General features: G+C 35.1%; 2 protein-coding genes across 5 annotated transcripts; both read left to right on the top strand.

The window, feature by feature from the left end:
* Positions 1 to 805: 805 nt before the first annotated feature.
* LOC137737799 (putative beta-D-xylosidase) lies at positions 806 to 6,499 on the top strand. The gene is made up of 7 exons (XM_068477356.2): positions 806 to 1,305; positions 3,763 to 4,044; positions 4,254 to 4,423; positions 4,523 to 4,620; positions 4,704 to 5,054; positions 5,180 to 5,593; positions 5,682 to 6,499. The coding sequence occupies exons 1-7, from the start codon at positions 892 to 894 to the stop codon at positions 6,281 to 6,283; spliced, it is 2,331 nt and encodes a 776-aa protein (XP_068333457.1). The 5' UTR covers positions 806 to 891; the 3' UTR covers positions 6,284 to 6,499.
* Positions 6,500 to 9,420: 2,921 nt separating this feature from the next.
* On the top strand, positions 9,421 to 13,714 carry LOC137737341 (uncharacterized). 4 transcript variants are annotated; one of them, XM_088682170.1, is made up of 8 exons: positions 9,421 to 9,549; positions 9,864 to 9,924; positions 11,456 to 11,608; positions 12,616 to 12,675; positions 12,789 to 12,836; positions 12,940 to 13,002; positions 13,249 to 13,319; positions 13,438 to 13,714. In XM_088682170.1, exons 2-7 carry the CDS (start codon positions 9,874 to 9,876, stop codon positions 13,306 to 13,308), a joined length of 435 nt encoding a protein of 144 aa, XP_088538296.1. In that variant the 5' UTR covers positions 9,421 to 9,549; positions 9,864 to 9,873; the 3' UTR covers positions 13,309 to 13,319; positions 13,438 to 13,714. The 4 variants fall into 4 exon arrangements, with proteins under 4 accessions (XP_088538296.1, XP_068332891.1, XP_068332892.1 ...); XM_088682171.1 differs by lacking the exon at positions 9,421 to 9,549 and adding an exon at positions 9,619 to 9,700 and having other exon boundaries at positions 13,438 to 13,600; XM_068476790.2 differs by lacking the exon at positions 11,456 to 11,608.
* The last annotated feature ends 515 nt before the right edge of the window (positions 13,715 to 14,229 follow it).

The raw sequence follows: 14,229 nt of genomic DNA, 5'->3' as shown, positions 1-14,229 counted from the left end.
TAACTTGGAAGGACTACACACTGCATTGTTAGGGCAGAAAAGCTTCCAAGAAGCAAATTCTTTGTCCTTTATAACCATTTCTCCTAATTATTTTACCCAAAAAAAAAAAACTATGAAAAATCACACTGGTATGTATACATATATATTTTTCATATTTGTTTCTGTTGTAAAATTATATAGAGTCAAGTAACTGAACCAGATTATCAAGACCACGGGTCATTTCATTTGGCAACAGAATCTGAAATTTATTCAATTCTGTTGAATATTGCATAACCATTCTCCACATTCCCTGTAAATATTTTGTTTTTTCTTTTCTCAAATTAACTTCTGTGACAAAGTAAAGAAAAAATAAAGTAGATTCTCTCGTCCGTGATCCCAACATTTCTTAAATATTTATGGTAAATATTATTATTATTTTATGTCTCATTTTCCCCGTTTTGCTTCATGGTTATGGCTCATATACTTTTCTACTGCTTATACCTCCTTACCCTAAGTGACCATCCAGTGCCGACTGCGTGTTGTACTGACAGACTCCTGCCTCCACTCTCTCTCTTTCTCTCTCTCTCTCTCTCTCTCTCTCTCTCTCTCTCTCTCTCTCTCTCTCTCTCTCTCTCTCTCTCTCTCTCTTCTTTTTTTGGTCGATCACTATCTTTCTCTCTCTCCTTTTTTCTGTTTTGGTTAGCTTCAAAGTTCATAATCTGATCGTCTACGTGTAAATTCAATCATGAAAAACCTCTCCTCTCCCTAAACCATCCTCCAAACGCAACCTTCTTAAAATTCTCTCTATAAATACACACATACCAAACCTTTCACTCACAAGAAACACAAAACCCAAAATATCACAAGGAAAAAAAAGGGAAAAGTATACTCAATATTCCATTTTTTAAAGATATGGCATACAATATTGCCAAACTTCTCTCACTTTTTTCTCTTCTGTTCTTATTTTCTTCCCTCTGCAACATTGCAGTTGTGCATGCTCGTCTGCCCTTCGCCTGCGACCCTCGAAACCCGATAACCAGAACGTTGAAGTTCTGCAGGGTGAGGGTGTCAATCCACGTTAGGGTTCAGGACTTGATCGGACGGCTGACATTGCAAGAGAAGATCAGGCTGTTGGTGAACAATGCCATTGACGTGCCTAGGCTTGGAATTCAGGGCTACGAGTGGTGGTCTGAGGCACTTCATGGTGTGTCCAATGTGGGACCTGGAACCAAGTTTGGTGGGGCTTTTCTTGGGGCCACTAGCTTCCCTCAAGTCATCACCACCGCTGCTTCCTTCAACGAGTCGCTCTGGGAGGAAATCGGACGGGTGAGGATTCTTTCTTTTTCTTTTGTTTACTTTTCTCTGCGGTATAAAACTTTAGAATAGAAAATACAAGGCAAAGTTTTTTTTTTTTTTTTAAATGAATCAACCATCACTTTGGACCCATAGCCTATAGGCTATAACTCTTTTATCTCCAATCATGTGATCAAAATTGTCACATCTGTTATACTTTAATACTAAATTATCAGTGTAGACTAGTACCCGTGTAAAGCATATATACCTGACATATTATGCTATTATACATTATTTAATAAGATAAGCGATTTGCTACCATCCGATTTGATTAATTGTCTGACAAATATAGTACGATAAACTTTCGGTGAGAGAAAGGTTTTGTGATTTATATTAAATAATTAGGAAAATTAGAATCCTTTGCATTTTTCTAATACTCTTTAGATTAAACATTGGTTCTATTTTGAAATTTGATTAGGACGCCTAAACAATAGCTATGTCAGCATTTTTATATTTATTTAGATTACATGTAATTATTGTGTTTTTTTTTAAATTTAAAATGTTAATTATTAAATTCCATATATATATATATATATATATATATATATCCTTTTAGGTTGATATATTTTTGTACGTGGCCTTTTTTTTAGGAAGCCAGTTTCTTCTCCCACGTGTGAACCATATGGTTTCTTCTCCCACGTTAGAATTTTGTGATCCTCATTTTTGAATTTTCAATGGACTTATCCATTTCAATTAGTGGTTGTTTTCACTATTTTATATTGATATCATGTGAGATAATTAGACGTATTCTCTATTTTTGGAGGCTTGAGGCTAGTACATCCATATAATATATTTAAATGTACCGAATACATACCAAGAAGATATATAAAGTAACGTACCAAATATGTTTTTTTAAATAAATATAAACATACCAAAATAATATATAAATGTACCAAATACATACAAAAAAGAAATATGAACGTACCAAATACGTACTAAGAAGATATATAAAGTAATGTACCAAATATTTACCAAGGAGAAATATATGTTTAATCAAGAGGAAATATATGTACCAAATATGTTTTTTTTTAAAATAAATATAAACGTACCAAATACATACAAAAAAGACAACAAACATACCAAATATGTACCAAGAAGATATATTAAGTAACGTATAAAATATGTACCAAGAAGAAATCTACGTTTCATGTGTAATTTGAAAGACTTTTTATTAAAATTGAATACTACAATATTTATCTACAAGATTTTAGGAGTTTTGAGATATTATCTAAGAAAATTAAAAGGTATATTAAACATAATGGCAAGTCGCATTCATGGGTATTTTGAAAGACTTTTTATTGGAATTAAATTCTATAATATTTATCTACAAGATTTTAGGAGTTTTGATGTATTATCTAGGAATTAGAAGGTATATTTATATAATGGCAAGTTGGGTAATTTAAATTATAAAAAAGTCTACTTCTAATCCATGTGGCACCTAACTTGTAGGAAAATGTTTAATCAAAACTCTAAAAAGCATAAATGTTCAATCTCAAAATTTTAAAACCTAGGCATCTATATCAAAAGCCCCCTAAATAATTTAACATTTTAAGGAAATAGAGGTGAAATTTGCATGGATACATGTAACATAGTGGTACATGGCACGTGCATTGGAAATTCGATGAGCTACCTAAATTCAACATCCCTTCATGAATTGGACAATATTGGCGGCCAAGGATATTGACTAGCAAAGCCAGATTAAGCCTTAAAAACCATGATTCCATGAAACAAACAACACAAACGATATTTTCAGTAGCTAATTATTGTGGTTGTTGCTCTTGTTTATTTTTCTTTTCAAGACATGATTGAAATTGTTTACTAAATATGCACGCAGACGTATATAGTTGAACTATATAACATGCCCAATAAAACATGCTTCAATTTAAGTATTAGTTTATAATAATCTCACAGATAATTCTTAGTTACGAGTCTCATTAGTCATGTTATGACAAATTTCATTAGTAGCCAACACAAAATCAAAATGGCATCGATTATGCAAATCCGAGTTTAGTTAATTAAGTTGATTAAAGTAACGTGATCTTCCATCTACACCTAAATTTGAATCTCTCTATCTATGATTACATAAATTTAGTCTAAAATGTCACTCGTAAAAGAAAAAACAAAAGCACAGATGGTTGCAAAACGTTGATGAATTCAACTGGGCAAGTTGCTCCTCCTCTTCTCAACAAATCTTAGATTCTTAGCTTCTAAAATTGTTATCATGGATTATATGGTATATACATACACCCCTTATTACATGTACGAAATATTGGACCATTTTCTTGTTGTGGCAAAACCGGAAAATAAATTAATAAAGTTCCTTTGTCGATCAATATTTCCCTAATTGAAAGCCTACTCATTTTCTTTTATTTAAAAAAAATTGAAGGGAAATTAAATTATGCAGTCATATAATTTTTTGTAATTGAATAGGTTGTGTCTGATGAAGCAAGAGCAATGTACAATGGGGGCGCGGCTGGATTGACATTTTGGAGCCCAAATGTGAATATATTTCGTGACCCGAGATGGGGCAGAGGGCAAGAGACTCCTGGGGAAGACCCTGTCTTGGCTGCCAAGTATGGTGCTAGGTATGTCAAGGGTCTCCAAGGTGACGGTGCTGGCAATCGCCTTAAGGTTGCTGCATGTTGCAAACATTACACCGCTTATGATCTCGATAACTGGAACGGTGTCGATCGATTCCACTTCAATGCTAGGGTAACAAAATCTTAACCTAGCTAGTCATTTCATATTTAAGCATATTCACATGTATGACATGTTATGTTGTCATTGCGCCAACCTAGACGTAATCAATATTTCGAATTGATAGTCTGACCTCATAATTAACATATTAGACTGTTAGACGAAACAACGTTTTCGTATATATATGTAGAGTGTGCATAAAATGTTTTGTGTGACATGTGCAGGTTAGCAAGCAAGACTTGGAAGACACATATGATGTGCCCTTCAGAGCTTGTGTGGTAGATGGGAAGGTTGCTAGTGTTATGTGCTCCTACAACCAGGTCAATGGAAAGCCTACTTGTGCTGACCCTAATCTCCTCAAGGGCACAATTCGCAGCCAATGGAGACTCAATGGGTGAGTCCCATTGATTTGAGCTAATGCTATATAATTCCCTTAATTTGTATTTGTAGCCTTTAATATCTGATTAAGCTTTTGGTGTACGTGTCCAAATAGGTATATTGTCTCGGATTGTGACTCAGTTGGTGTTTATTATGACGACCAACATTACACTAAGACACCAGAAGAAGCAGCAGCAGACGCAATTAAAGCAGGTGATTAGCGGTTTAACCATGCACGTCTGATGTGCATGAAAGATAAAGTTACTAGAATCTAAACCCAAATTTGTAAACTGCAGGTTTGGATTTGGATTGTGGGCCGTTCCTCGCCATCCACACGGAGGCGGCTGTGAAGACAGGCCTGGTAAACGAGATCGACATTAACTATGCATTGGCTAATACGATCACTGTCCAGATGAGATTGGGCATGTTCGATGGCGAACCGTCAACTCAGAGATATGGAAACCTAGGCCCAGGAGATGTGTGCAAAATGTCCAGCAATGAGCTAGCCCTTGAAGCTGCCAGGCAAGGCATTGTTCTGCTTGAAAACCGTGGGAATTCGTTGCCTCTCTCAACCACGCGCCACCGTACCGTGGCGGTAATCGGGCCCAATTCTGATGTTACCGAAACAATGATTGGAAATTATGCTGGTAAGTTTACTAAAAATGTAAACCTGTACATATATATATATATATATATATTTTGTCACTCTAGTCCAATTTCTTAGTAAAGCTTTAAAATTTGATCCATTGGATATTTTTGTAATTGTATGTAGGAGTTGCATGTGGTTACACTACGCCACTACAAGGAATTGCAAGGTACACAAGGACCATACACCAAGCTGGGTGCTTAAATGTTCATTGCAGTGGAAACCAACTAATTGGTGCTGCTGAGGCTGCAGCAAGACATGTTGATGCAACAATCTTAGTAATAGGCCTTGACCAATCAATCGAAGCAGAGTTCAGAGACCGAACCAACCTCCTCTTGCCCGGACACCAACAGGAGCTGGTGTCCAGGGTGGCTAGGGCCTCCAAAGGACCAACCATATTGGTCATAATGTCTGGTAGCCCTATTGATGTTACGTTCGCAAAGAATGACCCGCGCATTGGAGCCATTATTTGGGTTGGGTATCCTGGTCAGGCTGGAGGAACCGCCATTGCCGATGTTTTGTTTGGCACTACTAACCCAAGTAATACTCAAACAAATGAGAAACTTATATTTATGACCGTCACGTTGCCACATGATATTGATTAATTATATATGTTTTGTTCTTGTAGGTGGAAAGCTCCCTATGACATGGTACCCTCAAAACTATGTGGCCAAATTGCCAATGACAGACATGGCCATGAGAGCAAACCCAGCAAGAGGCTACCCTGGCAGGACCTATAGATTCTACAAGGGCCCAGTTGTCTTCCCATTTGGGTTGGGCCTAAGCTACACCAAATTCTCCCACACACTAGCACAAGGGCCCACACTGGTCTTGGTACCACTCACCAGCCTCGTTGCCGCCAAAAACACAACCATGCTGAACAATAACGGCGTTCGAGTCAGCCACACAAACTGTGACTCACTCTCACTCGACATCCACGTCGACGTCAAAAACACCGGAACCATGGACGGGACCCACACTCTTCTGGTGTTCGCGACCCCACCGGCAGAAAAATGGGCCCCCAACAAGCAACTGGTGGGCTTTCACAAGGTCCATATCGTGGTCGGGTCGGAGAGACGGGTTAGGGTTGGCGTCCATGTGTGCAAGCACCTGAGCGTCGTTGACAAATTTGGGATCCGGAGAATCCCGTTGGGCGAACACAAACTGGAAATTGGTGACCTAAAGCATCATGTTTCTGTTGAAGCAAATTTAGGAGAGATTAAGTTCTAATTACTAATTAGGAGCTATCAAAAAATTGGTAGTCACACCCAAAATGTTACGGGATTAGCATTTAATTATTAATTAGTTACTTCTAGTCTTCCTTTTCGAAGTCACAGAATAGGAAAGAAAAAGGAAAATTCGACTGTACAAGTAAAGGAAAGACGATCCAAAAGACAGATTATTGATTAATGAGCCGTAAGGTTTTAATAAAATAGTAATTTTGAATCTCATGTGTTGCTATACTACACAATCAAAATGTTGTAATTTGCAACTTGAAGAGTACAAACTTTGAATCAAGCATACTTTTAATCATCATCTTATCCACTCTTATCAGTAGGCTAACCTGTAACGTATTTGTCCGAATGCATTCAAAATATTGTTAACAGTGGCTAAAGCGGAAGAGACTTCTTCAAGAAGGAAAATAAATGCTTGATAGATGCAAACAATGCAAGGTTGGTTTGTTGGTTTGTAGTTACAATCAAAAGTAGGTCACATTATCCTGTTTTTTTTTCCCTTCCTTATAATAAAATGAAGTTGTTGGGTTAATTATCTTTTCTTTTGGTTCTAATAGATTTTCCTGCCAAAAGAAGAGAATCCGTGAAAGAAACAAGCTGAAATTCATGAGGTGAAAACAAATTTGATTTTCATCTCAGCTGCAATGTTCTACCCGACAAACTCATCCAGCTCACCTTCAATATTATGGTGAATTCTCAGATCAATCACACAACGACTATACTTGCCTTTTACGAGACTATGACAACACATGTTCAGTTTTTTGGAGTTATATTAAGAAAGACTGGAATAAAACAATAATACGAAAAGAGTTAAAAATTAGACTATGTATCAATATGAAAAAACTGACTACAAATGAACATAATTTTAATAAACTGAAACGGAAGAATGTCATGATGTCTCCAACCAAAGAGACTACTGTGATTAACTTTTAAACTGAATAACAAAACATCATATTTATGAAGAACTAACCCTAACCATAACAGGCAATGAATACCAAATCCTAAACCCACAAAAAGCCAAATTAATAAATAAATAAAAACCCAAAGAAATACTAATATTTTCCAACAAAAACAAAAGGTAACACACAACTTACCAAGCAAGACCCATCAAAGAAAATTGAATCATTGCGAGGCCTAAATTAGATCCAAAGTTGGATAGAAACTACTCATGACTTAAGCCTCAAATGCTTGGAGGATCCAAAGTCTGAGGTATCCTACATTCTGAAAAATAAGCCTAATTCCTAGTGAGACTTGAAAATACGAAGGGCATTTGAGTCCACCTCTGACCATAGTCAATGACACACCTTCTCTTAACCATTGGTAATATTGGTTTTGTTAGTAGTTTGATTTGTTTTATTTTCTCTTGCTTTCTATCATTTGTTTCACTAATTTTGACCACACAAAACTATCATTTGTTTCACTCAGAACCTTGCACACATGGTGGAGCCACATTAAGGCCTGACCTGACCTCCTCAACATGCTATGATGTATCTACATCTGTTTCACTAATTTTGAGGGGCCCTTTGATAACTATACATTTATATATAGATATATTTTTGTTGTGAAAATAATAATTTTGTTTTTAATTTTGATTTTTGTATTAGAGATAGAGAGAAATACATGAGAGATATGAGGGATATAGAAGAGTGTATCCCGATTAATTCCTAGGCGTTTGAAAATTAAAAAAAGACACGTAAACCTCCTTAGGCGTCTACCTAACCTGCCTAGGTTCCCACTCACACTTAGACAGAAAATCGATAGCTTTCGTTTGGATTTTATTTTTGTTCAATAAATCGTAAGAGACTTGTTGATTACTTGTATGAACACTCATTACATACTTGTTCCCCATATTTCAATATGTTACCTTGATTTATATGTCATTTTATATTGCAATTTATGTATTTCAATATAATATGGATTTTTTTAAAGTATAAATAGACACTTATTTATACCATATATAATAAATTTACTTATTTTTGCCTAGGCTCCGGCCGACTGCCCGACTAGCACTTAGCATCTTTTAGATAATTGCACACATAATGATAACTAAAATGAAAAACTATTTTAAGTTGTATTAAATAAATGAACGGTTCATGATGAATATGTTACTTGATACTTATATTGTCGATTTGTTTCATACATTTGCATGACTAAGTGACCTCCAATTTAAAGTAAGGAATTGAGCGGTTTGATTATATAATTTGTACACTCACAAAGAGTAAAATATGTGGCTTTCTTCCAACGGGAATGCAAGTATTATTCATTATTTATTGGTTTTCATTCTATATTTCCATTTAAAAAGACAAAACCATACAAAACTCTCCCATGTTTTTCTCCCGCCAGTCGCTACTCCCTTTCTTATTTATTCCCTGCAACAATGGCATGTCAAAATCCACATAAGAAAACAAACAACAAAAATTGCAGCGGTTGTCGGTAAGTAAAGTAGGTAAATGGCCCCTGTGAACATGTACTCTTTGTCTTAGAAATTAGACTGGACCAATAACCAATGGTGAGAATTTGCTGAGTGTCCTAAAAGCCCTCCTAACCCAATAGCATTTGAGAATTTGCTCACATTCCATGAACCTCAGCCCCTAACCCAATAGCATTTGAGAATTTGCTCACATTCCATGAACCTCAGCCTCAACTACGCTATCTTATATGCTTTATTACGAACATTTTATCTACTTACCATATCAAATATTTATCTTGGATTTCCATCCACTATATACCGTTACATTACAAGAGTCGTCTGATAATATGTGATGAATTACCCAACAATAAAAAAGAGAAAGAGAGAAGAGATATGCAATTATTTGTTTTGGTCAAACAAAGATATGATTATAGCTAAGTTTATCTTGTTAGTTTAGAGAGATTTTTCAGTGTGCTAGTATTACAGTTGGCATACCAAGCGTCATTATTCAAATGATTGAATTTTTTTTTTTCAAGTATTCGACAACTAGTATAATGATATTTAATGTACTAAACTGTATTCTCAATACATTGAAAAATATCTCGTTAATTTGGACTTTCTACATTGTATATCATAAGTATGCTTTCTCCAATCAAAATTAAATACTAAAATACAACACATATACATAAATACAGTTATATTCTTATCTTACCCTCTCACTCAACCTTCATTCCTCATCTCTCTCTCTCTCTCTCTCTCTCTCTCTCTCTCTCTCTCCCTCCCCTTTATTTCCTTTTGCAACTTGTCCTCTCAACATTTCTGTTGCATCTCTCACTTTGCTCTTCCACAAGGTAATGCCAAGATCCCATTTCTCTCTTTTAGTTTCTTTCCTCTTTTTGGTCCTTATGTGTGTGTGTGTGTGTAATTATATATATACAGATTACTAACCTACTCCTAACCCATTTCAACACTTCTGCTACTATTTGCAGCTGCATTGTTCTTGTTAGCCATCTCTCTCTCTCTCTCTTTCTCTCTCTCTCTCTCTCTCTCTCTCTCATGTCTTAATTCTCAATTTTTATGTCAAACTTCTGCTCCCCTTTTCTTTTCATCGGTGATTAGGTCTTAATTTTGTCCCCAAGATTGATTAGAATCAATGATCTTGCAGGAGAGCTGAGATGGAGGATTGCAACAGAGGCCAAGACTATTTCGCTGCCCAAGACCATGAGGTAAGATCTGCTCCTAATCTCTCTCTTATTCGTAATTCCAACTTATTATTTGTTAAATTATTGAGTTTAGACTAATTAAGCCCCAAAAACTAATAAAATTTGAAATTCAGAGAGGATGTGATTAGTTAACCACCGTAGAGGCGTAGACTATTTTCATGGTGTCGGTTCAAATGTCTAATTAAGAAATTTGATGGCCGTATCTGCAATCCTTACCGCATGAGTCACGGTCATACGCTCCGCATCCTCTTTATTTCAATTAAAGTTGGTGGCATTTTATTTATGTTTTATTTTTTATTTTTTTGGCCTTTGGTGGCAGCTTTTTAATTCATTAATTTACTAGCCATTTCACACATGCGTTATCAGTGTTTAAAATATCGACATTGGTGCAAATATTGATATACAAATTTGTACAAATATCAATGGATATATTAAAAATTGATATCAGTTGTCTTCGACGAAAATGATGAAAATTAAAAATGAAACTTTAGAGATTGTTAAACATTGGTTTATACTAAATATAAGAATTTCACTGCTATTTAACCGATATGTCAAAAATATCAAATATGGGATGAAGTTTAAACTTCACACCCCTTTTCATATATTTTGTTGATTTTTTTGATATTTCCACAAAAATATTGACCGTTATCGAAGAAATTTTAAGCATTGTGCTTTACATATAGTTTCTTCTTTTCATTGAACATATATATATATATATATATATATATATATATATATATTTTATTTTATTTTATTTTAAATATTCGATATTATCTACACTAAGGGGAGGATAGTGATCTAAGCCTCACATTGAGTCAGCAACAATATAATTCAAATTTATCTTTGGGGAAAATCGAACCTAAGGCCTCTCACTTACAAGTGAAGAAGAATATAACTAGACCGTATAAATAAGTGGTTGTTGAGGTTTTAAACATGAGTAAGAAGATCTCAACATCTTAGCCATTCATCGTGTATCATGCGGTTAGAAATCATTTGATTTTTTTATTTAAAATTAAACACAAATAATATCTGAAAAAAGTTAACCGCATGATATACGATAAACGGTTAGAATGTAGGAGTTTCTAAGATTCTCACAAAGTGAATTCGGAGAGTGAAAAATTGAAATGGGACCGACATTTAGGATATTATCAAGTAACGGCTAGTATCTTGACACGATAGGAGAATATGTCATCCCTATGCGAAATGTCGGCAGCAGGTACGGTGGTTGCAACTTACAACTATGGGCACTAACGTAGACTACCAACATCCCTCATCCCCAGCTGCTGTTGCTGCGGCTGACTTTCCCTTGTTAAAATACATACACGTCTTGTATTGATTACTTTTCACCAATTTTTAAAGGTATTAACTTGGCTCTCATAAACGGGATAGGATCCTCTCCGGATCCTTCGGATCTTTCTTCTTCTTCTTCTTTCATCTCTTCAGTTTTGCTTGTGCTTCCTCTCGTTCTTCAATCTTCTTCTTCTTCATTTTTTCTGCTTGTTTCTGGGGAACTTCTACGCATTCTATTTTTCAGAATGACGAGCGGAGTTCGTCGTTCCAGACGACTATGACGTTGCTGGTTACCAGCGCCGGGGAAGCCACCACGCCGACTTCGGGGAAGCCACCACGCCAACTCCGGGGAAGCAAGGATGCCGACTTGGACTGTAAAGAAGAAGGATCCGGATGGGTATGCTCCGGAGACGATCCTATCCCCTCATAAACAAGACGATTTACTCTCCAACTCACTATTTAGCTGTTTTTTTAATGAATATAGGGTATTCAATTAGGATTTTAAGTTACTCTCTAAAATTTAATGGGTACACAATCAGGATTTTAAGATAGTTTATTAAATTTTTTAGAAATCCGAATGTATTCAATTAAAATTTTAAAGAACTTTATAATATTTCAGCTGTATTCAATTAGAAATTAGAATTTAAAGAATTTGGAAAAGTTGATGAATTAGTGAGAATTAGAAAGATTTTGTAATGTATTTTAAGCATTCATAAATTTCACATATTCCCATGAAATTTTAAGGGAATTAAATCAAAATTTTAGATAGAATCTCTACAAACTAGTTAAACTCTATAAAAATCCATTAAAATCTCTCAAATTTCCAATTGAATACAATCCCCTTGTAAAACTTCATGTTTAGATATTATAATCGAAATTGCTCGTATTATAAATTAATATGTAAATATCAACTATGTAAAAAGTTAAATAAATATGTGACCATTTGGTCATCAAATTGTATCAGATTTTGAACAAATGGGTGGATCCGGTAAATGAATTACGAAGTGTTCCTCTATTTGCTACAATGATTGACCACACAAGCTTTGTTTTAATTTATTTTTTGTAGTGATGATCTTTACAGAGTGGTGGTTCCGATCATAAACACAAAGTTCTGTGAATCAGCCACTAAGTGAGTTGAAGAGGAAGTTCTCTTGGCTCCTCAAGATTGAGGAAAAGTTCTTCCACAATTCACTTAGTAGTCCCGAGTCATAGAACTTCACGCTTATGATATCATCATTGTGTTCATCTTCGTTCCCAATTTACGGTTTTCTTACAATACTCTGGTGTATGAAATGATTAGACTTGAATAGCCACATTGAGGCTGTCAAAGTTTTAGCCATACAAATACAGGCGTTCAATACTTGGTGCATTGACTATCAGTTTGTTTTTCCGTTTTAATTACAGTCAGCAGCTGCCAACAAATATGGAGGACTTGCGCCAAAGAAGAAGCCTTTGATTTCAAAGGTAAATTGATTACCACTTCAAAGAGTTCATCAGTCAGTTTTGTTTTTCTGTTATATTCCATTAAACCCATCTGACAAAAACCCTAATTTGTGTGTGTGCATGTATGCATGCAGGATCATGAACGTGCCTTCTTTGATTCAGCAGATTGGGCACTCTGCAAGGTATTATTAACCCCTACTAAAAAAATGAAAGTTAAACTCCTTTACTTTTTACTCATTTTGTAAATAAATAAATAAATCCCATTAATTAATGGATTTGTAACAGCAAGGTGCAGGGGTGAATCCAAAATCAACTGCAGCAGTGGAGACCTTACAACCAAAGCTCCAGGTATAGAATTATAACTGCACATAAGTGCATTACTTTCAGGCATGCGACAATTTTTAACGTCAATTTGGATGAAGTTTTTGAAATCTGACGACAAGTCCCACATCACGAAAACCCTATCTTGATAGTTCAGGGGGCAAAACAACATCTAATTCCTGACAAAATGTCAATGTTTAATTAAGAATTGTTCTCGTTTCAAAAATTTAACTCGCTTGGAATAACAAACCCAATTAACGTGACAATATGCAGAGAACTCCACACCAGCAGCTCCCCCCAAGGAGACCTGCTTGTACATCTGGCCATGAATGATATACAGCCTCGTAAGTTCATATATATATATGCAATTACTCATCATTATTCGTAGTATGTTAACTATATTGAATAATGCTAATTAATTTCCTTTTAATGTTTTATTATCTTTGGTTTATGATGTTGCAGGGAGCATAGAGTCGTCGAGGACTCAAAGTAGTTTGTTGTTTGAGAGGATTAATGTTGATGACAAAGCTCTATATATATAATTAAGCATCGAAATTGGCTGAATGTAATAATTGTCAGTTAGCTTTTTTATTTTTTATTTTTAATAAGAGTAGTTCTCTCTAAAGTTTGCTCTTCTTCTCTATTAATTTCGCAGTTCGTTTTGTGATTCCATCTTGAGTTGAATCCATAACCAAAACTGGGACTTTATATGAAAGACTTATATAATTATATTAGACAACAGTTGCCTCAACCGCTAGGGCACACAACGGTTTGATCCATGTCCTTAAAAAATTGGCAAAGAAGTTGCAAAACATCCAGACACCTTTAAGCCTTCTCTATCAATCAACTGTCAAGTTAACCATTTTTAATTTTGACGTAACACTCAAGTTCGCTTTTGTTTACAGAGATGCTGGATTGATGAACGCAGATTAATATACGGATATATGCCACATGGACAACAAACAAGATCTTTCTTCAAAGAAAACTTTAACCTTCTAGACATAGCCAAAAAAAGGGGATGAAAAATGGCTTTTAGACATAAAATCCGGTTTCCATGTAAAGAAAAAATAGGTGAAATGAGCTCTTATAAACACGAGAATATAAAATAACCGTTAAGTTATTGTTACACCATAGCTTTTTATTTCAAACTATATAATTATGTGATAGACGCATAAGAGACATGGTGTTACAATTTGTAACTTAATGTTATTTTATATAAATTTTTATCGCATATGGACCAAATTGTGTCCTAAA

This window comes from Pyrus communis, chromosome 13, assembly GCF_041283825.1.
Source record: "Pyrus communis isolate YQ-2024b chromosome 13, ASM4128382v1, whole genome shotgun sequence".
Lineage (NCBI taxonomy): Eukaryota > Viridiplantae > Streptophyta > Magnoliopsida > Rosales > Rosaceae > Pyrus > Pyrus communis.
This window is presented reverse-complemented; position numbering and strand designations above follow the sequence as displayed.

Coding starts and splice junctions, on each gene's coding strand:
- LOC137737341 (XM_088682170.1), top strand. CDS start 9,874: ATGGAGGATTGCAACAGAGGCCAAGACTATTTCGCTGCCCAAGACCAT. Junction 11,609..12,615: donor AAGAAGAAGGATCCGGATGG/GTATGCTCCGGA, acceptor TTTTAATTACAG/TCAGCAGCTGCCAACAAATA. Junction 12,837..12,939: donor CAGATTGGGCACTCTGCAAG/GTATTATTAACC, acceptor GATTTGTAACAG/CAAGGTGCAGGGGTGAATCC.
- LOC137737799 (XM_068477356.2), top strand. CDS start 892: ATGGCATACAATATTGCCAAACTTCTCTCACTTTTTTCTCTTCTGTTC. Junction 1,306..3,762: donor TCTGGGAGGAAATCGGACGG/GTGAGGATTCTT, acceptor GTAATTGAATAG/GTTGTGTCTGATGAAGCAAG. Junction 4,621..4,703: donor AGCAGACGCAATTAAAGCAG/GTGATTAGCGGT, acceptor TGTAAACTGCAG/GTTTGGATTTGGATTGTGGG.